Raw genomic sequence first — 27,623 nt, forward strand, 5'->3', positions numbered from 1 at the left:
TCAAATGACCATTGATTGGGAGGGGATGTGGCTGACAGAACAGCCAACTACCCTGCTTTGCCAGCCCCTTCCCTTACCCCCTTAATTAATTGTCTTAAAGGGGAATCCAACCCAAATAAAAACTAGGAAAAGAAAAATTGGACAAGTTGCATGATAGGTAAAAGTTTGAACAATATTATATGGACAAACAACAAGAAAGTTATGAATTTTTAAAAGTTGTAAATATTGGTTATCACTATACCCATGGAGACTCCAAATTGGCCGCATATCATGCATATGGGATGTCATAGTGATGTAAGGCAAGGACTACTCTTCCATGTACTCCAATACATATAATGGCTAAAATGTCATTTTCCCAAAAGTTTTATTTCAAATTATATTTTTCTTTCATGAAGACATAAAACAATATACTAACTGGGTTATATTTAGATTACTGCCCCAGGGGAATAGGTACTTAGGAGAAAACCACAAATCCCTGATAATAAAGTACATGCATGGCCTATGAGAAAGTTGTCCTTGCCCCTTGTCATAATTTACTTACTCAGTTGCCAATTTGAAATCTACATAGTATTAGTGATTTCAATTTTAAAGCATCTATAACTTTCTTATTGCTGGTCCGATTTCTTTCAAACTTTCACCATTCTGTTTAATTTTTTTTTCTCCTTCCCAACACAACATTTTATGGCTTAGGCTGGATTCCTCTTTAAAGCCGCTCTTATAGGTTCAGTAAATCCTCCCAAAATGGCCAAAAGTGCCTGTCGACATTTCGGTGCATATAATCATGGTCATCATTGTCCTATATAGTGTCCTGTTATACAGTGCGTATCAAAAAAAATTTACACTTTGAAAATATCCTGTAAAATTATACATTTGTAATATCCTGAAGATTTTTCCACATTTTAAAATTAGTCACTATACAGATCAATTTAAGTAAATGACGATATAACTGTCGAAAAATATTTCCGCTTGAGTGAGCACCACTTACTTTTGAAAATTTAGTTAAAAATGATTTGCGCAGAACTTTGAAAAAGTTATGCAAATAAAAGTAGACCTTAAAGAAAACGTGGAATTTAGCTAGTAAAATTGATTTAAAGTGTTCTTTTACCTTTTAAAGTTGTTTCCTTGCCCAAAACACTTCGAAGAGAGCATTGCACCCCACCACACTCTCCCACACACAGAGGCCATCGAGACGATATTTGCATTACACTGAGCTGTGATTTACATGAAATGGCTTATAGGCTTGATTTTAATTTTGTTAATCATTGTCAAGCTTGGGAAAAGTGTGGAGAAACAAGTATTAAATGAAAAATGAAATGTTAACCCACTTTAAATGATAAAAACTCAGTGAAAAAATGCTGGAGATGTCTGACAAACTTTTGTTCAGATTCATTTATGTCCTCAGATCCAGCTGGCACAAAAAGGGTAAAGGTTGTGCTTACTAAACGTTGATATTTCAATTTGGGTGGCAAAATTGTTACAAAATGTTTGAATGCATCCGTTTTATTTCAATTGAATAAAAGTGCAAGGGAAATGTATGAGAAATGTTTCGCAGGGTAAGTTTGATTTCGCTCTTTTCCCTTGACACAGCGTGAAAACGAGCATTTCTGCGCAAACAGCTAGATTTCTGCGAACTTTACAAAAATGGACAGTGCTCCCTCAAGTGTAACATTCTGTCAAAACTTTTACTTTCATTGGATAGATGAGACCCATACCCAAGATTATATGTGAACAAATTACCCACATGTTGTATATTTTTGAATTCCCAGGGCTTTTTCAAAGTGTAAACTTTTTTTATACGCACTGTAGTGTAAAAAAAATGGAGGAGCTAGGATGCAGCGGGAATAAATCCCTTTTTATAAATGAATGGGCCAAAAAAAAAATGTAGGTGTATAGGGCCTGCTAACAACGAACAAAATAATTTTCAATATAGGAAAAAAAACAGATGATATGTTATATTAATTGTATTATTTTCATAATTCATATAGCCACGAATTCATAGCCTCCATTCAGTTTGATTGAATTTATTAAAAGTGACTTAGCATTGAAATGGGAAAAGGAAAATTATGACATATTTTGATTTTCCAAATGCAATGTTGAAATATGTTACATTTTAAGAGAAAGTCTACCCTATAAAAAAATAAAACGAGAAAAGTCTGACATACATGACATAACAATATATAACGCTGTAAGTTTCATCAAAAATCGGATGTGAGATAAGAATCACAAAGCAAAACACTGACAATTTCATCAAAATCTGATCCAAATCCATATTTATTGTTCGAAATAGACATGAAATGAAATACTCCGAAAATTTGCTTTTCCCAATTGATCGTGTGCCCGGCAGCCTCTGTGCAGCGCCAGATCAACGAGGCTCTATCCATTTAGTCGTTAATAATGAATAAATAAGGAAGTTAATATTAAAATTTACTAATATTATGTGAAAACAAATGCACGCCGTCATGAAAAGGTGGGCTGATCATGTCATCCATCCACTTTCCCTTTTCATATTGTTATTACATGAAATTATAATAATTTCATATCTTTCATACACGTGTGAATGGTATACCCTTTGTAACAGAAGAAGTTTCATGCACCAATTAATAAGGCCTATCTTATGCATTAAATCATTTGTCAATCTAATATTTTTAATTCTTGGTTGGAAAAATTTGATATGTGATTTCATTTAATAAAATACAAAACAATAAGTGAGGATAAGACATCATCAGCTTGCTCATTGTATATTCATGAAGACCTGCATATATTTCAAAGAAATAATGCCAAACTTTAAAATATCATAATTGTCTTATTTGTTGTCCAATTTTGATGAGTTTCCAGTATTTGGTTTATCTCATTTTTATTGAGATTTAATGTGAATTTCTGAGAAAAACATAACAATTGCAAAAAGAATTACGATGGTGAGCAACTTATTCAGCTGAAGAGACGACTAACACCTTTTTAACATGTTTAAAACAAATTCTACATAAACATGTGTTAAACGGAAGAATAATGATATGTGTTAAAATTTTCCATTTTCCAGCTTGTGTTCTTTAAAACCGACACGTATGAGACCTCAAATACAGCTTTATTTGTGACCCGAGTTTGGACTACCGCTCGGATCCAAGGTCATCATTCATGATTTTTGAACAGGTTATTTTTTTCTCTCCAGAAAGAGTGCCTCTCCTTTGTTGTATACTAATAGTCGAACAAAGGTCTGTATAAGCAGAAAGGTATACCACAGACAGGTGCGTTTCGCTACTACCAGTAGTGTAGGAAGAACCCGGATATATAATTTCCAAGTTCAACTCATTTTGTTGTTTGTTATTCCGAAGATTGATTCGGGTTGTAATCATGTCAAACCCAGAAGAAACCTTGAGATATTTTGCCACCTATGCAGGGCTGGCTACGGTTAAGATGATGATACTTGGACCAATGACTGCATTCTATCGATTAAAAGACGCGGTAAGGGAGATTTATTTTCAATTTTAAATGGATGTGGAGAAGCATATTAGGTCATAACTAGCTAGTACCAGATAGCCATGACTGTATATCGCTGACTCCAAAACCAATTAATTTATTGGCAAATCATGAGATGATATAGGCCCAAATTTGGAAGTGTCGTTTATATTTTGGTTTTGGAGTTTTTTTGTTTGTTTTTGTCACAAGTGTCACAAGTATTCATTCTGATCATAGACCCATCCCGGAGGCCCATTTTCTGATGGATTAATTATTCCGCTGCCTTTCCATAATCACAACCACATGCATGCACATATAATAATAATACATAACATTTATAATGCGCTTACTACTGTTGTTTCTAAGCGCACTGTGTTCTGTTTATGGTTTGTACTTGGGTTTAAAAAAAAAAAAAAGTGGCAGGGGATAATGAAACAGGTAATACAACTATTGTAATGATCAAAACTCAAAACTGGTGTGCACCTCATATGAACAACAAGTCATTAATGAGTTTTTTTTTCTTTTCTTTTTTTCCTTTTGACATATATCGGGACCAATACCTCCATTCTGCAGAAGAGGATCTAGAGGGGGGGGGGGGGGGGGGGGGGTTGCAACCCCCCCCCAAAAAAAAAAATCCGGGGACCATTTATTTAAATCTTATAGTGAGTATCAGTGACAAGCTGTTCATAATAAAAGTATTAGGCTAACAGTGCTTATTCCAAGGTCCCCAATTCTTTGTATCTGTGTTGTTAACTGGCCTTACATTGCAGGAAAATGCAACTTAATTTTACAAATTTTCATGGGGGTTAATTTGGCAACGACCTCTATACCAAAAATAGTGGTGTTTTAGATGCAAGAAAACGCCATTTTCACACACAGATTTTCAAAAAATTTTCCCTAATATACTGTGGGAGGGGGAATACCCCCTCTCACACCCTCCCCCTCGCTCGATCCGCTCGCTTGGACTCGGTCGCTACGCTCCCTCGTATACCACCCAACCCCCCTTTATAAAAAGCTGGATCCGCCCCTGTTCTGCCAATTTTTTTTTTTTTTGAAATTCCTCGGGACAAAGTTGATCTCCATTTTGGAGTGAACCCTTTTTTGTTGTTTGCTTTGCAAATTTACATCAGCACCCCCATTAAAAAAAATCGTTCCAGAGCGCCCTGGGTAAAGCACCGTAAAACTCATAATTTCAGCGATATCACCGTCATGAAACGGTCGACATTTTAGTGCTTGCCCCGATCCCGGATCGAGGGGGAGGGGGTTGATTTTCCTTCATCAAAAACCAAACAGCCCATATTATACAAGTGACTATTCAATATTTATATATCTAGCTTATGCGGTTTCATTTCCCCATTGCATATTTACATCCAGACATTTGCAAACGAGGAAGATTACGCTCTGTCTACCAAGAAAGATCGACGACCAGTTTTCAATCACCCTCGTATTGAACGAATTAGAAGGTTGGTATACCGTTTTTATCCATCATTTTGATTGTTTGTTTTAATGAGTTTATAATCTTATAAAGGAGTATTTTCATATTAAACTACAACGTTTTTTTTTAAAGAACATTCTGATACGATCGGAGTTAGAATGATTTGTATTTCAACTTTTTATTTCTTGTTTGTTTAAGAAAAATCAAGAGAGAGCCTTGCATTTTACCTGCTTATGTTTTAAGATAAAAAGTTTTAAAAAATTTTTACAAGACTAAAAATTATTGGAAGCCAAAGGATTATGAGTAGTACCCCCTGTTGCCACCTCAGTACCCCTCCTTGATTTAGAGTTAGGACTGAAATACTTAGTGATCGGTCCCTTTTAAAGTGGGGGCGGGAAATTATGTCAACGAGAGCCCTTCTCTCTCTCTCTTTATTTCTTGCAAACATTTCTATATAACATTATTGGATCCGTTTTCAGTTATACGTCTCATTGCAAAACCCTTGCTCCGTCTATATACCCTTTTAATTCTACACCTTACCTCCTAAACAGATGCAATTTGAATGACCTTGAGAACATCGTGCCCTTCGTGATCATTGGCGGACTCTTCGCGGTCTACTCGGGCGCCCCTCTTACCACCATCATCTGGCACTACCGCATCTTTGTTGGTTCCAGGTTCTTACACTGCATAGCATACCTTCTGCCCCTTCCCCAGCCTATCAGGGCTCTGTGTTTCGGGGTCGGATTGAGCACCAATCTGTCCATGGCCATCCGACTTCTTAGTAACGTCTGGCAGCTATAAACTTAAATATGTTAAAGATTGACCTTTGTTAAAGCAGTCATCATTTCACCACCCTTCAAACAAAAAATGATAAGAAAACATGCAACAACGTTGACTTGTAATGCACCTTGTCTAAACATTCTGATACTGTAAAATAAACCTACAAGAGACTCGATCATAATAATTAAGTTTAAGTTCCACGTCATTTAGATACTCAGTCTTTACTTTTTAGATCTATAGGGGGTTTTAGGGGCAAGGGCGGCGCCACAAGGGGCAGGGGCAACCACTCTAATGATTTGCAAGTGGTGAAAAGGGGGAAAGGAGAACCGAAAAGGAAAAGGTTTCGATCGTCTATATTATACCCCTAATATTTAACATCGAGGAAAAAATTTAATTATTGTACTACTTTGGATGCTAATTCAGAGTGGAAGGGAATGTGAACCATTGGCGGCGGAAGCCAAAAAAAGAGGGGACAACCCAAAAAAAAAATTAGACAAGCAAAAAAAAAAAAAAAAAGGTTCTCAACCTAAAAATTTTAGGGGACACGCGTAGGAAAATAAATTGACAAGCAAAAAAAAAAAAAAAAAAAAAAAAAAAAAAAAAGGGGCTTCAACTACAAATTTAGGGGGGGACCGTCCCCCCCTCCTCAAATTTAGGGGGTACACGTCCCCCCCCCGCTTCCGCCGCCTATGATGTGAACCGATTTATTGTTATAGCAAGTGTTGATAATTTTGTTTCAATTCTGTTATATACATTATTTGAAAATCTGTAAAGATCATGTGGCGTAATGAGCCCAAAATTTGAGGGGGCTCAATATCGTGCAAAATTGAAAAAAAAAATTGCGAGCGAGCACAAATTTCGATATTTTAATAACAAAAATCCCAGTTTGTTATAGATTTTTCCATGATCAGAAAATAATATATTTTACCCTTATCCCTTCCCTTTTTTTTCTTGGTTGTGGATTTTTTTTGTGGGGAGGCAAGAGCCCCCAGCGGTTCCCAGTGCCAGTGCTTAATATAACTAAAGACTGATATTGATATATTTTGAATATCTCATTTATGAAATGACACCGAAAGGACAGATTTAACGAACACCAACCCTTTCAACCCCCCCCCCTTTTTTTTAGTTCAGGATGTAAAAAATGGCTTGCACCAGAATTAAAGAGGGTATACTTCAATTAAATGCATTGATGTGATTCTGTTTGAGTTTTGTGTTGATTTTGTACCATGTTACTATTTTTTTATTAAAGTTTTAGTTATTATTATTGTGGATTATCAATGTGGTTTACCAGACATTTAGATTGGACGAACATGAAGAAGTGGAGTACCAAATCCAACCCAAAGAAAAACTTGTGTTTAGAGGAAAACCCAGACAATTTGATATGTGAAAGTTTGAACAATATCGGACAAAAAATAAGGACGTTATGAATTTTCGAATGTTGTAATTTTGATAATCACAATACTCATATAGAAACTTCAAATTGGCCGTATAATGACGGCATAGTGATGGAAGACCATAGAGATGAATTCTAATAGTAGTATATCTCTATGTGGAAGAAAAGGACAACTCTTCCATTTTTACTCCAATACATAAAACGGCTACAATTTATTTTTTTCAAAATTTTTACTCCAAACTTCTTATATTTTTCTTTTTGAGGACATACTACCTGGGTTATATATGGGCACTTGGAGAAAACCACGAATTCCTGAAAATGATAAGATCATGTCCGATATGGGAAAGTTGTCCTTCCCTTGTCATAATTCTAAATAATTTGTGCCTATCTAAAGATATAGGCACAAAAAATAATACCCGTCTTAACTGATAGGCCTATACCTTTTCAATACCATGACTACCCGAGCAATGGAGACGGGGGGGGGGGTAGTGGAGAGGAAGAAAGCGAGGTAGAGAGAGAGTGTGTGTGGGTGTGTGAGAGAGTGTGTGTGGGAGATGGAGAGAGGGAGGGGGCGTGAGAGAGCGGGGATGTTTTTATTATTTTGTTTCTTTATTTTTGTTTCTGTTTCCGCTTATGGTAACTCCCGTATAGTTACTCGACTGATGGTAAACGCCAAGCTGGTGTAACCATTTAGTACCTAGGAAACTTTTTTTTGGTATTCTTTAGTCAGATATAGATATAGGAGAGATATAGGGAAAGGTAGAGAAAAGGCAAGGGTGAGAGGAGTATAATATAGAGAGCTTAAAGCGGAAGGAAGAAGGCACACATTTTTAAGACAATAATAATGATGATAATTATAATATTAATAATATTATTATTATCATTGTCTTAAAAATGTGTGCCTTCATCCTTCCGCTTTAATATATATTATTATTATTATAATATATATTATAATAATAATAGACACAGAGCGCATATCACATTATGTCTCTATGTGCTTATACAGTGCGTATCAAAAAAAAGTTTACACTTTGAAAAAATCCTGTAAAATTATACATTTGTAATTTCCTGAAGATTTTTCCACACTTTAACATAGGTACAGATCCATTTAAGCAAATGACGATTTAACTGTCGAAAAATATTTCCGCTTGAATGAGCAGCACTTACTTTTGAAAAGTTAGTGAAAAATTATTTGCGCAAAACTTTGTAATAGTTATGCGAATAAAAGTAGACCTTAATCATGATGAACACGTAGAGTTTAGCTAGTAAGTTGATTTGAAGATATCTTTTAGCTTTTTAAACTTGTTTTCTTGCCCGAAACACTTCGAAGAGTGCATTGCGCCCCACCCCACTCCCCCACATGCACACCGAGGCCATCGTGACGATATTTGCTTTACACTGAGCTGTAATTTACATGAAACGGCTAAGTCTTGATTTTCATTTTGATAATCATTTTCAAGATTGGAACTTATGAACAGCTTTATGAAACGACACCAGGCTTTATTGGGGTCCAGATGGAGATGGACACTTTCTAAATGTGGGTTTTCGTAGACCACTAATATTAGTGAATAAGAATAAACATCATACTCATTCAGTTTAATTTCGTCTATAAATTCTTTTTTTTTATATCTGTATTAATTTTTCTACAAAATAAGTATTTACTTTGTTCTAGATGATTCGAATGCTATAATCTGTATTTTTTGTACAATTTTTTTGTATTAGGAATAATTATTCGACTCTGTGAAAAGTGTTTTGTTGATATACTATTACTTGTATGATTTTGAAATGAATGATTTTAATAAATACTATTACAAAACAAAAAAAAACAAAGTAATTAAACAAAGCCAATTAACTCTTGATCATTTACCCGATAGGCACCTTATAACAGGCAAGTTTTGATGTGGGTTATTTAGTCAGTGTAATTGGGGCATAGGCTAATAGGAAACAGAAATGCTATTGAAAATTCGCTGAATGACTAGGCTCACATTCAATATATTTAGGCATAAGCAGGCCTAAGCTAAGTAATTGCATTCATTTGTCTGAAGAAATATCGATTTTAAAAAAAATTTGAAGACAAACATTTTTTTTTAATGCTGTATAGAAGTGATCATGCATGGCCGGGTCAATCCATTTCTGTTCTTTTTCCTGACAAGCTTTAACTTCCGTATATTCATCAGCCGTTGTCGTCGATTTACACAGAAGGCTGTTGAAAATCAGTAAGGAAAACGCAAAATTGTTATAAAAATAAATGATATAAAATTATGTTAGGGATCTGCTATCTTCCGAAGAAAGTAAGTGCATGACCAAATATTCGGAACTTCTTTTTGCTTGTTTCTTTCATATACTACAGTTGATTGTTAAATTTATCTTTTTTAGAAAACATTTTATATAATTTCATTCTGTTTTTATTACTATTTTATTTTGTATTTTTCGGGTTTTTTATATGTTGGACGATTTCTGCCCCTGCTTCCCTGCTTGCCATTATGCGTGTTGACTTTGACTTTGTTGCGTCATTCGTGAGTCATTTACCGTGCGGATATATCAACACTTACATTTGGCTAGTTGGTAATTCCTGGTATGATTGGCTTGTACGAGATCTCATACACACAAACAAATAGGGATCATCACTTTTCCTTGATAGCAGTATTCGAATAGCACACGGATGAAATCATCGATTTTACGTTTTAACCTTGTTTACCGTGACAGCAACAAGCTAACAACAAAGTTCCCCGACTGAAATCAGAATAAACTTTAAAAGTGATATCTGTAAGTATTCCCATAATTATTTGTGACATAAAATAATTCAATATTAATAGTAACTCCAGGCAATGATTGCATTAAGTTTTGGTTCTTGAGTCTTGGTTCATAATAAAAAAGAAGAATATTAATCACTGATTAAATGGAAATCCATTTCTCTGCGACATTGATGCCGACCGCTGCCTTTGTTACGTGTCCCACATATTGATTATTTTGCACCGCGTACCGTAGAATGATCTGCAGTTGTCACCTGTTAAAATCACGAAGAATTAGATTAGAATGGGAATAATGATCAAGCATAGGTCTAGACCCTTATCATGCTTATTGTGTTTTCCTTTTTACCTTTTCAAACTGCCTTAATGAAATTAACAGCTTGGTTGACAACAATCAACATAACATTAGTCATTAAATTTTAGCGGATCCACTTTTTTCTTTGAGTCTGACTCACTGTCTTTGACTTTGACTTTTTTTAATTCGAAGGGTCTCACATGCATCACGTGGTTAGTATAGGCACGTATTGTATTACCGGACACTATCATATTTCCGGACGCGCATATTACTGCACTGTGTACGAAATCAATTTCGCTCCGTAAGACTTCCGCAGTCATGGCAGTTCAATTTCACAGATCAATTCAAAGAACAAGATTGCAAAAACAAGGTGAAAAAATCAAACTCTTACCTTATTTTTCTCTAAAATGACAGAAATTGCTTAAAATATCATATAACATAGTTTTGCATTAACAATTGATTCCAACTGATCTATTTTCTGATGGAAATACGGACCTAATTATTTGCCGAATTTCAATCTCGTCCGCTCCATCGCTCAGATCGTCGACGGCCGCGGCTAGTTCACAAGGTACCCGGTACCCCGGCCGTGCGCGAGGTTTACCGTGCATAGAGAGCCGTCGACGATCGACATTGCATCGATAGAACTTGATGTCTGAGGGTCACAATATGAACGAGCATTAATACTTGAAAGTGCCATATCGAACGCGCAATAATAAAAAAAAAATGAAATTAGTTTATAGCAAACACAAATTTATTACAAAGATCTGCTCAGAATCGATATAAGAAAGCAGACAAAAACTTAGAATTTACTCATGATATATGATATATCATGAAAAAATCACATGCAATTCTTTCTTACATCATCATAATCAAGAATATTTTGACCCATCCGGCGCGCGTCCGGAAATATGATGTAATTTGTCACGCAAGAAAATAATTGTTTTTCGCGAAGGGGTATGCGGCAAGTGCGGTGCAGTTGAAAAATATAAAATTATTTCATCATATTCATAATTTTCAGAATATTTGGAATAGCAAGTGATAAGTTTTTCTTGATTGTATTTCCTCTAGTTGTCATTTTTAAAGCACTGAAATAAAAGTGTCCGGCAATAGGATACACTGCACTGCCATACTAATAAAGTATTAGTACACTCACACGTATCGCGAGGTTATTAGTATTCTCACCTCGCACCATGAACCACTCATATACCTTGTTGATTGTTCTCACTCTCAGTTACACCTCTAAATCTAAATCTAATCTATGTGTTGCAAAATAAGTATGACAATTTTTTGATTATTTTCTCTTTTTCTGTTGGACAAATGCTTAATTTTTTTACAGTCAGTTTCCATTACTGTTTTTCATTATATAACTTGGCTCTTAAGTAAATTTGATTCTTTAAATTATTTTTTATTTATTAAAAATAGAGCTTGAAAAATGATTCTTGCCATATTTACTTTCTACCAATAGAGGGCGTACAAAAAAAATACCAAAAATTCTAGTTTTTGAGCACTCTAGTCAATACAAAAATTATTCTATGTTACTAATGAAAATTAAATTGCAACTGTATGGAAATTGATAATTTTGATCACGAAAGTGATATTTTAATTATTTTTTTAAAGTGTGTGCTCAATACAGCCTTGGCATACCATGGTCCTACCTGTAGATTCTCCACAGGCAGAGTGGTAGCAGTGAACAAGTGCCATGATCCATGTTTGGCAGTGGATGTCTAATTAGTGGGTCACGCATGCTGCGATCCCACTTCTGGTGTCCACAACACATGACTTCTATGGCTTGATTTTTCTTTGTGCGGCGGCATGTAATGAACCCTTGAGTGAGATGGGTCTAGACTCTAGGCCTAGTATAAAAAATTGTTACAAGTTGTTCCGAGTTTTTGTTCTGCTTACTGATTGAGTTCATCTGCTTCTCCTTAAAGAATTAACATCTTTCACTGCCTCAATGTACCATGTATTTCCTGATCATCACTTTCCATGGCTCCCCACTCAGATTGCAATAAATCCATTGATATGAATTCACGTTTTTATTCATGTTTTATTTGTGTGTGCTTATTGCTTTGATATGTTTTGAATTTAAATTCATGTAGCTGGGTGCCAAATAAAAAAGAAGAAGCTTCTCTTCATGCACCTCTGTCTCTCTATCTCTCTCTATGTGTGCACCCACGTCTTCATCCATCCTCAACTATCTATTACACAGTGCTAATTTAGCTAATGTACATGTAATCTTGAATGCTAATGTAACCTTGAGAGTTTTTAAGCTTGTCTCTCTTATTATTCTTGCACTTGATGTCCCCACTTACTTTATTTGTCTATTTGGTGAAAATATCAAGGTCAGGTTGTGAGGCACATCGAATCAAGGTAAAAAAAAACCTTGATTTCCCCTGGGGAAATATGCCCAGCAAATGAAGAATCGTGGAAATATATCCATTGCACCCATGGGAACATTAGGTCTACATGATAGCCAAGAGGCTCCTAGAGAGTAAAAATCATTCACTAACGTGTCCTTACCCTCCACGTAGCCAGGATTGCGTCCCATTCATGTGTGTGTACCACGAAAAAAATGAAAATTTCACCCCAGAGATTTTTATTTTCCTTCTAAAAGATCTAGCCCTAACTAAAAAATGGGATACAACTTCATTTCCGACATTTACAGTGTATACAATATTGATTTCATTTTTAAACAAGAATTCATTCAACAAAATGAGAAAAGACGGAAAACTTGCCAATGTTTACGTTGCCATCTTGGTTTTTTAAAAAAAAAAAGATGCATACCAGAGGATATGCACACTGAATATGTCGACTGAAATAATCTTTCAAGTCTTTGTCAGTATATTGACCAAATCACATACAACTGGAGGCAGCCATCTTTAACTGAGTAGATGCTATGCCAACATATCAAGCATTTTTCCACTTCATCAAGAGAAAATAAGCGAAACATTTTCCAAACTTTGCCAACCACACATGGGTTACTAAGAACAAACTTCTCAAAATCTTGTACATTTGATGAGTGATCCAAATCCATACATTGAAATGCACAAAATCTATAAATAAAGACATTGTGAGGCATGGGTTGTCAGTGGTAAAAGGCTTTGTTTTTCAAACACCCACAGTCAGTGTGCGGCAAGAAGGCACAAAGGATTGTTATCATTGACTTCACTCTTTACAAAACGGGGCCCAAAATTCAAATGTAGAGTACATGCATGGAAGTTTCTTGGTACATGTACCTGTGTGAATTATCACTAGCCATTCTATCAAAGTGTTCATGTCCAGGGGGCCATTTCCATTTTACACCCTGGCAAAGGATTTTCTTGATTACATTGCAACGAAGCTCCTGGATTCAACGTCTAGTGGGCTATGCAGCAGTCCGCACCACCGCTACTCGCACATCACACAACAATGTGCAAATCAAGCTAGCTGAGCGAGCTCGAGCGCAGCAACTCTAACACGGTCATCTCTATTCTTGATTCATTTACCTAAGACAAGTTTCAAATTGCTTGTAATTTGCTCATTCATGTCATGGAAGATGACATTCTGTCAACCTTGTTGGTACATGTATGACAACGTTAGTATTTTATGAATAGGTTCTATTCTTCTAGATCTATGCTTATTGTGATGACTATAATGGGATAGATCGACTAGATCTAGATCTCTCTCTCTCGCAGTCCTCTTTCATATCTAAATTACTAGTAACCAGCGATGTGTGTAGATTGTTCACTAGTCGCCTTGTATTACTATTTTTGCCTTCGCCAGGGTGTAAAACGGAAACATGCGTCCAGGGGGGGGGGCACTTACATACATTGGTGGTACGGGGACGTGTTGCTTTGATGACCCCCTTCTTCAGACCTAATTATCAGTTCTTTAGATAATCCTAATGACAAAAATTCAGTTCAGAAGTCGCCCTGCTCACAAGACCCCCTTTTACATGTACAAGACATCTCAGTTCCCCAGCCCTGCCAAAGTTGTCAAGCGCAAGCACTGCATGCTAGCCAAAGCACGTACAGTTTCGCAACTCCCTACATAATAGCCACTCCATGCCTGGCTTGCGCATGCTCAGTGCTATACTTACAGTGCCATGATCCTGTTCCGTAGACCCTGTTTTTCACACCGCGTGGTATGTATTTAGTTCCCAAGACCCCGTACTTTACCCTTCCTTATTTTTTTAGACACCCATTTCAGAATTTGGGAGGCACACCCCCATCAAATAAAATAATTTCAGTGCCCCCCCCCTCTGGTTCATGTGTTGTTTCATGAATGCAAATCGAGTTGCAAACATGAAATCTACGATGCTAGTGCCATGCCCTTTGTGCTTTATTGCACTCAATTCAATTTCATCTTGTGACATGAAGTTTCTATGAGCCATCTTCAACTTTTATTAATTTTATTCTCAAATTTTTGTCATAAAAAATTTGATGAGATATGCAGTTTGTAGAAATGAAGAAGAAATATAATATTCTGTTCTTGCATGGAAAACTAGGCGGTTTCAAACCGCCTCGATCACAAGAATCCCCGTTAAATTACGAGAACTTTTTAAGGCTAAAAAATACCCGTTAATTATTCCTGCATTCACACCGCCCCGAAACACATCCTTCGGGATAAGTTCCCGAAGTTACGAGCATGCGCAGTGTGGTCTGATAAGCAGGCAAGGCGGGAGATTCAAAATCTCTAGCCCAGCAGCCACCCACGCCGCCGCGCCCAACGACACGCTGGGATAAAAGTTCCCGTAATTTGCTTTCACATCGCCAAAATACCTGCGACCTTGGAAAAATCCCCACGAAAGTTCTCGTAATTTCGCCAAGTACCTACTATTTAGCGGGTATTTTCTTTCGGGGAGATTACGCGTAGTTTGCTTTCACATTACCAAAATACCTGGTATTTTCTGATCGGGGTAAATTTCCCGATCAGAGAATACCTGGAACTGGCGAACTTCGAGGCGGTCTGAAACCACCTACTGTAACTTTAATGGGTTTTATAGCCATACATGTATTTAACTTTAAGGAAACTTTTTTAAACTTTTGTGTGTGAACTTTTGCAGCTGAAAACATATGACAAGAGGTAGCTGTTTGCATGTGATGCCACAAAATATATATTCATATCTTTTTTTCTTTGACAGATTTTCTCAAAAAAAATCTTTGATATGTTTTTTTTTTTTTAGTTTTCTGTTTGAAGATGAAGTCATCAAGTTTGCTTGATGAAGAAATGTAACAGAGACTATGAGAGAAACATACTGTAACAATTATCTGAATTATAAATAGTGTTTTTCTACAAATTACAAAGCATGACTGTATTATCCCAGCTTTAGCTCGAGCTGCTGCTTGATCAGCATTACTCTGTGGATTCAAGGAATTAATCCTTCCAATTTTCCTCACTGGGTTCAAGTGCAGCACAATGTGGTGGATAAATTTCTCATTAAAAGAATAATTAAAGATTAAAATTCAAAATCCCTTTGCCATGCATGACATCAGAACTGCAAAATTCAAACCCTAAAATACAAAAGTTTTAATGTATTTTAAAGTAAAAATAGTTCCATATGTGAACTTCCCTTTAAGGCGTACATGTGTTTATGTAATCATATCCTTCACTGTTTCATGTAGGTGTTGAAGGGGTAGTATGGCCAATTGGTGATGGAGATCCATAATGAACTAGACAGGATTTTTGTAAGGTTTCAGCCTTGTATGTATACAGTATAACTGACTGAGCTTTTGTACACAACCAAATTGAAGGCTTAATTTACATGTACCACATTGGTAATATTATACTATTGCACGGTTATCCAACATATATTCATTTAACTATTAAAGTAAATAGATGTTGGGGCATTACAAGTAGGGCCTACTGGAAATGTGCACCATTTCTGCAGATATAGTTCCACCGAGGCATATTGCTCAGAGATTTAGCTTTTTTGCTTTCAGTAATTCTTTCCTCATTTTCATTGATGAACTTAGGAAAAAATTGACTATTTGTATCCTTGCTATTTTTGGCAAAATTCTTCTTTGTGCCAGTTCATATTTTGTTTTGGTAAAAGAGAGATGCTCTATTCAACGAGGCATAGCGAAGATGACACTCAATTCATCTTCGCCATGCCTTGTTGAATAGAGCAGCTTCACCATGCCTCATGCAAAATCTCTTAAAATTACACTTGTGCCTATTTGCCATTTACTACCTTCTGTCTGTCTAAAAGTATCTATCTGTCTATCCAGGGAAGTAGGTCTAACTCCCACTTCCCTGGTCTATCTGTAAAATCTATCTATCTGTCTGTCTGTCCGTCTGCCCGTCCGTATGTCTGTCTGAAATTATACAAATTATAATAACAGCATAGATTGGTTATCTAGAACAGAAAAAATCACATTTTATTTCATTGTCTGAAATGGGAAAAGTTATACTATAAATGATTGATAAAAAAGTCTAAGGTATTAAAAGTACATAAAAGTAATTATGATTATTTCTGTTGTATACCTCTGACGAAGTGACTTCTTGACCGATCATCAATCAATCATGTTCATCTTGATTAAAATCCCTGACCTTATGAATGTTTGCACTGTGCGTGTTGATAAATCAACAGTGTCTAAGTCAGTTTGCTTGAAAGATTTAGCCTTGGCAGGGATAGCCTGAAGTAGACAACATAAAACAATAGGTTATTCATTTGAATTCATCACCACTTGTTTCAAATCTTTGCTCTAGTCTGCATGTTCATGTGCTCAATGATTTAAGCAGGTTTTTTTATTTTTTGTTTTCTTGCTACATACACATACATTCTATCAACAGGCAAATGTTTCTTGAATCTTTAAGTTTACTTGACACTTTGAAAACAATGAAATTTAATATTTCTCTGTGTTTTTTTTTTCTTATAGAATCCAATAAACAAGAAACAAACTGTGCAAGACTGGTAATCCTTTCTCATGTGATGGCACATTGGATTGTGCATACTGACGGTGGACCAAGAAGGGTTAACCATGCAGCAGTTAGTGTAGGTGATCTCATCTACTCTTTTGGAGGTTATTGTACTGGAGGTGACTATGAGCACAGGAATCCGATTGATGCATTCGTATTTAGTGTTGGTAAGTCAACAACAAGTATCTCACTTATTTTCCTATTGTTTTAACATTAAAACTCTGTGTACACGTGCATTTTCAAAGTGTATTTGCATAAGATTTTACTTCTCAATGTATCTTTCACTGGCGGATCCAGGATCCAGGGTTTTTTTTTTGCATGTCGTATTTTTGTGGATGAAATGTCCTTGTATATTATTTTTTTTTGCTTGTCAAATTTTCCTTGGGAAAATGTTTGCCATCCCCTTTTGGAAAATCCTGGATCCGCCCCTGGGATCTTTGACAAATGAATCAATATTCTCTCTGTGATTCTTATATGTTAATATAGGAGACCTTCAGATTCAGATTAACATTTATTTGGTATAAGATAAAAATCAAGTTAACGTAGTACATAAAATACCAGGATTGCTAAAAAAAAGTTAAAAACTTGTAAACAAGCAACCCTCGACATATGAAATGATGATATAGAATGAGAATACAATTACATGAGATACAAAAATATATATATGAAGTAAATAACGCTAAAAATATAACAATAAAGTCATACAAAAACTTAAGAATTAACTAACATTAAAGAATTGTGTCAATTTATTTTCCAAACTGAATATCCTATGATACTTTGACATGCCATGTTATGGTATGACATTAGTGAGTGATTCAATTTGACTTTGTTATAGATTTCTTTACTTTCATGGAAACATTTTCTCTGTGTTTGAGAAATATTGGAATCATGAATATTCTACCAACCCGTATTCATTTCTTCTTGTTTCCACAGGAAGATTAAAATGGTCCAAACTACCACACTCCAATGGTCCCAATGAATGTCCTAGACACATCCCTTTCCAGAGGTATGGGCATTCAGTGGTGGTTTACAATGATAAGGTATACCTCTGGGGTGGTCGTAATGATACGTCGGGAGCAGATAATAAACTCTACAGCTTTGACACCAGTAAGTTGAATGTTTGAACCGATTATGATATGTGACTCTAAATTTTTTAAGATTATCTTTGTAATCATCCTCAATCATCATTAAACTGTCACCACCATCATAATCATTACCATCATCATCTATCATCATAATTTATCATCATTATCATCATCATCACCACCACTTGCACAGTGAAGATTTCAGATAACAAAATGGTGGCATTTAAAGATAAATATCAGTTGTGTTAACGATCTCAAAATGAGTTCGAACAGAATATAATTAAAAAACCACCCAAGTGTTTGTATTCACAAATAAAAAAATATATGCCAAGTGGCTCTGGAAGAAATTGCGCAATTGCTAAGAAATGAGCAAAATAAGCACGGAATTCCATCAAATGTCGAATATTTTTCCAAGCAATATTAATACAGTGTCCCACACATGCTTTTCTATGTTATTGATCATCAGAATTATCAGTTTTGAGCTAAGATTTCATGATTTCACAAGATAAGTTTTCATTAATATATGGTAATATGGTGACAATTAGCCATGATTTTAAAGACTTTCTCATGAAATAATTGTTTGCTGCAGCTACTATCTTTTACCTTTAACAAACTAATTGGGAACCTCTGGGTTGTTAGAGCTCTTACACACAGGTGAGGTGACATATATGCTGCAGTACCATCTTTGATATTTCATGGTGAATGATACTGTATATGTATGTACATGAAAAATACCCTCTAAAATAAAATTTTCATGTAATTTGCTACTGTGTGAAGGTGATTGTCCAATTAAATCTTATAGTTACTAATTTCATTTCATCATTTTTTTTTTACAGAAACCAGTCGATGGACCCTTGAGACGCCTACAGGTCAACTACCTGATGCCACTGATGGCCATTCTGCATGTATAATTGGACACAGGATGTATGTCTTTGGTGGTTTCATAGACTTGGTATGTAAAACATGAACTGCTGTCAACATATTTTGCATTTATTTTTTATATTGGGTTATAATTAGTTTATTCATTTTTTTTCAATTTTTTTTAAATCAACAGCAGAGTTTGCATAAGTTTAGCTTTGATTAAGTTGAATAATTGCCAAAGACACAACATTTTTCTGACAAGAATATCATACATGCATTATTGAATATGGAACAGATTTATGTGCTTCATACAGATTTCTAAGGGTCTAATTTCATTACAAAAATTTCCTGTTTGATTCTCGACCGCACTTCGGACTGCAAACTGCGGTCGCATACCCCATTTTTCGTTTGGAAAATCTCAAACAACATTTCCAAACCCAGATAAACCCATCTTGGCCAGGTAATCCCCTTGTCTCAATTTCACCACCACGGGCCAGCTAAACGAGCGTTGAGCCAAGGACGAAATGATAAACAACAGCTGTGCTATTACGTAAGACTTGTCTGCCTGTAGAAGGATCTTCGGAATGAAATTATTGTATTTGATATTAATCACGTTTTCAAAGGCATATTACATTCAGACATCCAATACTAGTCCATTTTCAATTTCGAACGAAGAAAATCGACCTCGAAATAAGGAAAGTAAGCGGAATAAAAATTACGGTATGCTTAGCATGGAAGGACCGCGATGCATCCCATATAGTTTCTGTCCGTCCAGCAAGAAAATATGGGATGCATGCCGTTCACTCGCGCAATGATACAGTCTTAACGAAAGAAAGAAAGAAAGAAAGAAAGGAAGGAAGGAAGAGAGAGAGAGAAAGAAAGAAAGGAAGAAACAAGTTTCTATCAACACGTGTATACATGGAACTCCATGCACTCACCAGAACTACACAGATTGCAATCCATCGTGTGTGGCCCCCTGCTGTGACCGTTGATGCTGGGGTGTATTATCTTCGGACCGAGGTCAAGAAACAGGTGTTTCTATACTTAAATTTCATGCTTGAGGGCAATAGGATTTGTAGTACTGGGAGAAGAGATTTGATGATAAGGGAAACTGGGGTATACTGCTCTTCAAAGCAAGATTTTCGTCATGTTATAGTTATAAATGTATGGGTGGGTGACACTCCATCATTGATTGTAAATTTGTTAACTAACAAAAGTATTCAGTGCCTTTTAACATGAAACTATCTATTTGATCTTATGATTAATTGTATCAAATTGTATTTTTTCTGTAGACTTCGATATTGATTGTGAAATTGATATCTTTTATGATATTTGACACGCCCGCATGTTCTCTGGCCCTCTGTGTTCTATGGTACTACCAACTTAAATGTAATAGTCACCCAGTATTAATTTTTGACATTTTTGCATTTTGATATAGATGGTGAATTCCAAAATAGTGATTTAATGTTTGGAAATTCATTTGAGAGAATGATACTGACAAACTGGTTATTTTATGGTTAAAGTGCTAAATATTGTATAATCTTTGTGTCTCATATTTGTATTGTATAAGATTTTGAAATGTATGACCTTAACTGGTCATGTATCATTTACTGGTTGTACTGGTAGTTTTGCTTTTTCGGTTTTTGTCTCGCCTGCATAGCAGAGCGAAACTATACATGTAGGCCCTGCTTTTCCGACGGCAGCATCAATATTGAAAGGTTAAGTTTTTGAAATGACACCATAACTAGGTATATGGACCTAGTTCATGAAATGTGTATATAAGGTCAATAAAGTATTACTGAACATACTGCCTGAGTTTCAGGTCACATGTCCAAGGTCCAAAGGTCATTTAGGGTCAATGAACTAAGGGGAATCAACATTGAAATTTGTAAGGTTAAGTTTTTTAAATGTTATAATTTAGAAAGTATATGAACCTAGTTCATGAAACTTGGACATAAGGGTAATGAAGTATTACTGAACATCCTGCCTGATTTTCAGGTCACTTGACCAAAGTCAAAGATCATTTACATGTAGGGTCAATGAACTTTATCCATGGGGGTATTTTTTGAATTACCATCATAACTTTAAAAGTTTATGGGTCTAGTTCATAAAACTTAAACATAAGAATAATCAAGTATCACTGTACATTCCATGGGAGTTTCAGATTTCATGACCAAGGTCAAAGGTCATTAAAGATCAATGAACTTTGGCCATGTTGGGGGTATTTGTAGAATCACCATCATAACTCTGAAAGTTTATGGATCAAATAAATATTACTTGGAGATAAGTGCAATCAAGTATCATTAAGCATCCCTTGCAACTTCCAGGTCACATGACCATAGTCAAAGTCATTTAAGGTCAATGAACTTTGGCCATGTTTGGGGTAATTGTTGATTTGTAATCATAACTTTGGTACTTTATGGATATAGTTCATGAAATGTGGACATATGGTAATCAAGTATCACTGACAAGTCTCAGGTCACATGATCAAGGTCAAATGTAATTTAGGGTCAATGAGGTCAATTATATCATATATGAATGGTGCTTTTTGTGAATAATCATTTGATAGTAGTTTTCAAAGTCAGCACTGCTGCTCTATTGGATCGCAGAATTCAAAAAATGCGGGCGCTCCACTTGTTTATACATAGAGTATGATTCTATTTTGTCATGTAACATAATATCATGTTTAAATTTTACCTTTATGATTGTTTCTACAGCTTCAGAGTTACTCCAACCTCACATATGCTCTGGATTTCAGGGATATGAAGTGGACGTTATTACAACCAAGAGTATGTTTATTATATCTTATTCTATTTCAGCTTTTTTATGTTCCCTACATATAGCTTACAGTTTAATCTTATTAAATGCATGCATCATGTTGTAGCAATATAGATCCCCAATTGAATGCAGCTAAAACTTGCCTACAAAGTTGAGATGTTAGCTTGGTATATTCCTTAACAATTTTCCATCTAATTCTCTGCAAAATGTTAAATATTTTCAAATAGTTGAATGTACATGTAAGGACAAGTGATGAAAATACTGCATATTACACAGGAAGATTTGGGTCATCATAGTAGACGTAACTAGCATCATTTCATACATTGCTGTCCCTGTTACAGAGATATGTACCACATTGGAGGGACTTTCATACTGCCACCCCAGTTAATGATCAGATCTTTGTGTTTGGAGGTCGTTCAGATCGATCAGGTCCTTGGTATACTGGACAAGAATTCTACTGCAATGAGCTCAAAGTATTTGACATCAAGAACTGTGATTGGACCTCACCTAAAGCAACCGGTACACTACCCATCGGTAGGAGGAGCCATTCAACTGGTAAGTAACAGACAACAGTGTTGTTGTTATGTGAATGATACAAACTTGAGGGAAAAATTGAAATATATGTTGCATTGACAGTTTTTATGCCCCCACAAAGTCCGGAGGGGGCATTAAGCGTTGCCCCTGTCCGTCCGTCCCCCAAAGATCAAAGGTCACAGCTCATTAAATATGCGAATTGGTTCAAAGGTCTAAGTTATATTGGTTTCTGCACGATATTAAGTTTAATCATATTGAATGTATTTCTGATCGCATTAAGCGGGGGCATCTGTGTCCTTTGGACACATCAAATTTCTAGTTCAAATCGGTTTGTAACTGAGGTATGCAACAAGTGTTTGCAATGAAGTCTATGTGAATGTGCATTAAAAAATGTCATAAAAGTGTGGTATTCTTCCTACTGGGAAACCAATCAATATTCTCACCCTTTATTTCCTTTCTCTTATGACAGTATTACATGACAATCATTTATGCGTGTTTGCTGGCTTCAACCACACCATTGACACACACTTCAACGATGTTCACAAGCTAGACCTGTCATCATTTGAATGGAAGAAGGTCCACTGTAGAGGAAAGGTTCCCTGTAAGAGAAGACGTCAGTGCTGTGTTATGCATGGAGATAGAATGATCATGTTTGGTGGAACTAGGTACTCTTTTGTTTTATGCTATACCAAGGGGTGGTTTCACAAAGCTATGCATGTCTTATTGAACCATTTTAAACAGTCATATGAGATGTTCACTTGATATGATAACTTTTGAATGTGTTTCCTATTGTATCTTTGTGTATGATCAGGACGTGATGCCTCAAGCAAACTAAGTTTTAACAGCCTAGGTGTTTGAAAGTGATTAAAAATGAATGTAACTCTGCTGTCCCCACTCCTTCACACCCCCCCCCCCTCCTCCCTTAGAAAATGAAATTAACCGCTACAATTTTAAAAGCTATGTCAGGTTTTTGTCTCACCTGCGAAGCAAAGTGAGACTATAGGCGCCGCTTTTCCGACGGCGGCGGCGGCGGCGGCGGCGGCGTCAACATCAAATCTTAACCTGAGGTTAAGTTTTTGAAATGACATCATAACTTAGAAAGTATATGGACCTAGTTCATGAAACTTGGCCATAAGGTTAATCAAGTATTACTGAACATCCTATTAGAGTTTCATGTCACATGACCAAGGTCAAAGGTCATTTAGGGTCAATGAACTTAGACCATGTTGGAGGAATCAACATCGAAATCTTAACCTGTGGTTAAGTTTTTGAAATGTCATCATAACTTAGAAAATATATGGACCTAGTTCATGAAACTTGGACATAAGCTTAATCAAGTATCACTGAACATCCTGCATGAGTTTCACGTCACATGACCAAGGTCAAAGGTCATTTAGGGTCAATGAACTTTGGCCGAATTGGGGATATCTGTTGAATTCCCATCATAACTTTGAAAGTTTATGGATCTGATTCATGAAACTTGGACATAATAGTAATCAAGCATCACTGAAAATTTTGTGCAAGTTTCAGGTCTCATGATTAAGGTCAAAGGTCATTAAGGGTCAATGAACTTTGGCCGAATCAGGGGTATCTGTTGAATTACCATCATAACTTTGATAGTTTATTGGTCTAGTTCATTAAACTTGGACATTAGAGTAATCAAGTATCACTGAACATCCTGTGCACGTTTCAGGTCACATGACCAAGGTCAAAGGTCAATGAACTATGGCCGAATTGGGTGTATCTGTTGAATTACCATCATAACTTTGAAAGTTTATTGGTCTAGTTCATTAAACTTGGACATTAGAGTAATCAAGTATCACTGAACATCCTGTGCACGTTTCAGGTCACATGACCAAGGTCATGTAAGGTCAATGAACTTTGGCCATGTTGGGGTTTTTTGGTGAATCTCTGTAAGTTTATTGGTCTAGTTCATAAAAAGTGGACATAAGAGTAACCATGTATCACTGAACATCTTGTGCGAGTTAGAGTAGTATTCAAAGTCAGCACTGCTGCTATATTGAACCGCGTGATGCAGGTGAGACGGCCAGAGGCATTCCACTTGTTAATTTTATGTTTATGGCAGCCATCTCAAGTAGCTTTAGTCATTTTCTCCAATCATTACCTCTGTGCAACTTTAGCACATCATTATGACAATTTCACAAGAACAGGAAATAAAATGAAGAGGATGAAAAAAAATGGACAGTTCATTTTCTGGTTAAACATAAAATCGCTCAACAAGATTACTGTTGTTAAAATGCAGTTATGTAAATGCAATCTATTATTTCCTGTCATCCTGCCTTTTTTCTCAACAATCATTACAATGTTCATATGATATGATTTGATTACTTTCACAGTCCAAGAGAGAAAGCAAATCCTGGTGGTAGTATTGGAGAGAACCTCATTGATCTTGCCGATCTTCATATTTTGGATTTTGGTGAGTGCATATCTGTGAAATCAATTTGAATGACATTGGCCCGTATTCTGAAGTCAAGTTTAACTTAGACCATGGTCTAACTCTGTGCTAAAGTTATGGGAAGCCAAAAGTGTCAAAATTTTTATTAAGTTGTATGTTTCTTATGTTACTGTGCTCTTTCCTGATTCATCAATGGTGAAGACAATCATCTATTTATACTTCCTAGACAATTATGAATGATTTGAGAGCCAAGTGAGCTGAAATATGATATCTCTACTGTTAGTGATTTATGTAACAATTGGCTATCCATACATAAACCACAACTTTAAATCTGAGTTTAAGTTAAACCCAACTTCAGAATACGGGCCATTGTCTTTGTATCTTGATGCAAGATATAGTACCAGCATTTATAGAATTTTCTATACATGTATTGTATACATTTTTGTGGTTGGTATGGTGTATTTGCATTTTGAATATTTGAGCTGGATTGTTGCTGGTCTAAAGGAATTACAGGATTCAGTAATCAATGGTTTAACCATCTGGCCCTTATTCTATGAAGTCATTATCAATCATGATATCAGCTACTATTTTTGAGCTATTGAAATCTTGTTATTTGCTGATTAAACAAGAACCTTCTGTGCATTATCAACTCTTGGCAGTGTAATATAGACATTTCATTAAATGCCTGTCTAGTGTTTTGATAAGGGAATTATGACTTGTCCTATAAATGAATAGTCCAATACTGTTTCAGGTGATTTTTGTCTCACCTGCATAGCAGAATAGGTGCCATTTTTCTGGCGGTGACAGTGGTGAGTCGTCAACGTTGAAATCTTAACCAAGGTCATGTTTTTGAAATGTCTTCATAACTTAGAAAGTATGTGGACCTACTTCATGAATTTGGGCATAAGGGTAATCAAGTATTTCTAAATATCCTTCCTGAGTTTCAGGTCACATGAACAAGGTCAAAGCTCATTCAGGGTCAATGAACTTAGTTCATCTTAGTTCATCTTAACCACAGTTAAGTTTTTGAAATATTGTCATAACTTTGAAATCTTATGGATCTAGTTCTTGAAACTTGGACATGAGGGTAATGGTGTAGTACTGAAGATCCTTCCTTAGTTTCAGGTCACATGACCAAGGTCAGGGTCATTTAGGATCAATGAACTATGACCATGTTGGGGGTATTTGTTGAATTGTCATAACTTTGAAAGTTTATGGATCTAGTTCATGAAACATAGACATACGGGTAGTCAAGTGTCACTGATTGTTTTGCACAAGTCACATGATCAGATCAAAGGTCATTTTTGGTCGATGTACATAGTATATCATTATCATATGAATGTTTTCTTTTGTGAATAGTTGTTCAATAGTAGTTTTCAAAGTCAGCACTGCTGCTATATTGAATTGCATAATGCAGGTGAGGCTGCCAGAGGCATTCCACTTGTTACATTAAGTGCTTCAAGGCCAAGGGTGACTCAACATGTATCTAATGTGAAAATTATAGATATGGTATGAATTTTTTTCTTTCTCTCTTTTGCTCATTTTCTCTTCCTCTCTTCCTTTATGTCACATAGATCCTTCATTGAAAACAATGTGTCAGATGTCCATCATTGATGAGAGAATTGATACTACATGTCTTCCCAAGACACTAAGGTAACACCTCATTCACAATAATTCCCTTCGTTTAAAATATCAACAAATCTCATAAGTCTGAGTTTTATTTCTTGCACAGTTTTTATTTGTTTGTCATTTCTTCATGCTTCTCATCCCTTTAATATTCCATAGCATACTTGGTGAATCACAGTCAGGCTATGTCTTCTTGAATACTCAATATGTAAAAATGATTGCTAGAATACCGAGTATTACTGATTATTAGGAAATATTTTGCTGAAGGTTATATATTATTCCTAACTGCAGATATGATATCAATATTATTATTTCAGATTCTAAACATTATCAGCCATGATATTCTCTTGACTAAAATCAAAATTCTGATTTTTTTCTAATAAATTTTTTACAGATATTTTTATTTATTTTATTATGTGAAATCCTTTGTCCAAGAACATTCTTATGCCTTTTTTACTACTTTTTTAAGTAAATGAAAAAGCTATCATGCAGACTCACCTTAAAAAATGTCCTTACTATGCAAGAGCTTGTAATCCCGACCAGGGCATCTCGGACTTCGGTGGAGACTTAGCCACCATTGGCTACTTTTAAAATTTTTTTCAGAGGGGAATATCATGCCTGCATTATTTCTGTAAAAGGCGGTTGTGTATTTGTTGAAGTTTTATTATTGAAATGCACAATCATTGATTATTAAAAAATATATATTTATATACATGTGCTTTATTTGTTGAAATAGGTGGGAAATCAATGCCATGACATCGAACAGTGATATAACTCCACTGCCATATGAAGCAACGCAACAAGGCTGAACTAAGCAATCGCTTGAATGTGCACCCACACTTGTGCTGCTTATATACTGTGATGTGTATGCAATTTGTTCCGTATTGAGTTGCGTTGTCTGCATTTAAAGTCATACAGTTAGCTCTATCAAGCCAGAAGAAAATCCATACTATCATGGAAACAAAATGGTTCACGGATGCAAGGTTGGAATTAACAATCTTTAGTTCTTCTTATGGTTAATATGCTCAGTTTGTTATAACCTTGTGAAAGTGACTTGATTGTGTATAGAGCATACAGTGTCTCTTTATATAGATGAGCCAATGTATATTATATAAGCCATGGCATTATTTTATGTAAGATCAAAGTATGGACTGTTACTAGAGGTATAGTTGTATTGGCAGGCTTTTGGATACTGCACAGTATAAAGGAAGGGCATGAGCAACCGTATCTTTTATATTTACCAGGTATTAATGACATTATGGCATTATTTTATGTAATATCAAAGTATGGACTGTTACTAGAGGTATAGTTGTATTG

At 35.7% G+C, this 27,623-nt stretch overlaps 2 protein-coding genes across 2 annotated transcripts; both read left to right on the forward strand.

The window, feature by feature from the left end:
• Nucleotides 1-3,211: 3,211 nt before the first annotated feature.
• On the forward strand, nucleotides 3,212-5,732 carry LOC121418743 (microsomal glutathione S-transferase 1-like). Its single transcript, XM_041612822.1, has 3 exons — nucleotides 3,212-3,459; nucleotides 4,828-4,916; nucleotides 5,440-5,732. The coding sequence occupies exons 1-3, from the start codon at nucleotides 3,349-3,351 to the stop codon at nucleotides 5,687-5,689; spliced, it is 450 nt and encodes a 149-aa protein (XP_041468756.1). The 5' UTR covers nucleotides 3,212-3,348; the 3' UTR covers nucleotides 5,690-5,732.
• Nucleotides 5,733-9,567: 3,835 nt separating this feature from the next.
• LOC121418744 (kelch domain-containing protein 3-like) lies at nucleotides 9,568-27,560 on the forward strand. Its single transcript, XM_041612823.1, has 10 exons — nucleotides 9,568-9,827; nucleotides 16,967-17,173; nucleotides 17,940-18,113; nucleotides 18,928-19,043; nucleotides 21,670-21,741; nucleotides 22,072-22,285; nucleotides 22,734-22,929; nucleotides 24,622-24,701; nucleotides 26,255-26,333; nucleotides 27,043-27,560. The coding sequence occupies exons 2-10, from the start codon at nucleotides 17,020-17,022 to the stop codon at nucleotides 27,113-27,115; spliced, it is 1,158 nt and encodes a 385-aa protein (XP_041468757.1). The 5' UTR covers nucleotides 9,568-9,827; nucleotides 16,967-17,019; the 3' UTR covers nucleotides 27,116-27,560.
• The last annotated feature ends 63 nt before the right edge of the window (nucleotides 27,561-27,623 follow it).

Source organism: Lytechinus variegatus, chromosome 7 (genome assembly GCF_018143015.1).
Source record: "Lytechinus variegatus isolate NC3 chromosome 7, Lvar_3.0, whole genome shotgun sequence".
Classification (NCBI taxonomy): Eukaryota; Metazoa; Echinodermata; class Echinoidea; order Temnopleuroida; family Toxopneustidae; genus Lytechinus; species Lytechinus variegatus.

Coding starts and splice junctions, on each gene's coding strand:
- LOC121418744 (XM_041612823.1), top strand. CDS start 17,020: ATGGCACATTGGATTGTGCATACTGACGGTGGACCAAGAAGGGTTAAC. Junction 18,114..18,927: donor ACTCTACAGCTTTGACACCA/GTAAGTTGAATG, acceptor TTTTTTTTACAG/AAACCAGTCGATGGACCCTT. Junction 22,930..24,621: donor ATCATGTTTGGTGGAACTAG/GTACTCTTTTGT, acceptor TTACTTTCACAG/TCCAAGAGAGAAAGCAAATC.
- LOC121418743 (XM_041612822.1), top strand. CDS start 3,349: ATGTCAAACCCAGAAGAAACCTTGAGATATTTTGCCACCTATGCAGGG. Junction 3,460..4,827: donor TCTATCGATTAAAAGACGCG/GTAAGGGAGATT, acceptor ATTTACATCCAG/ACATTTGCAAACGAGGAAGA. Junction 4,917..5,439: donor CGTATTGAACGAATTAGAAG/GTTGGTATACCG, acceptor CCTCCTAAACAG/ATGCAATTTGAATGACCTTG.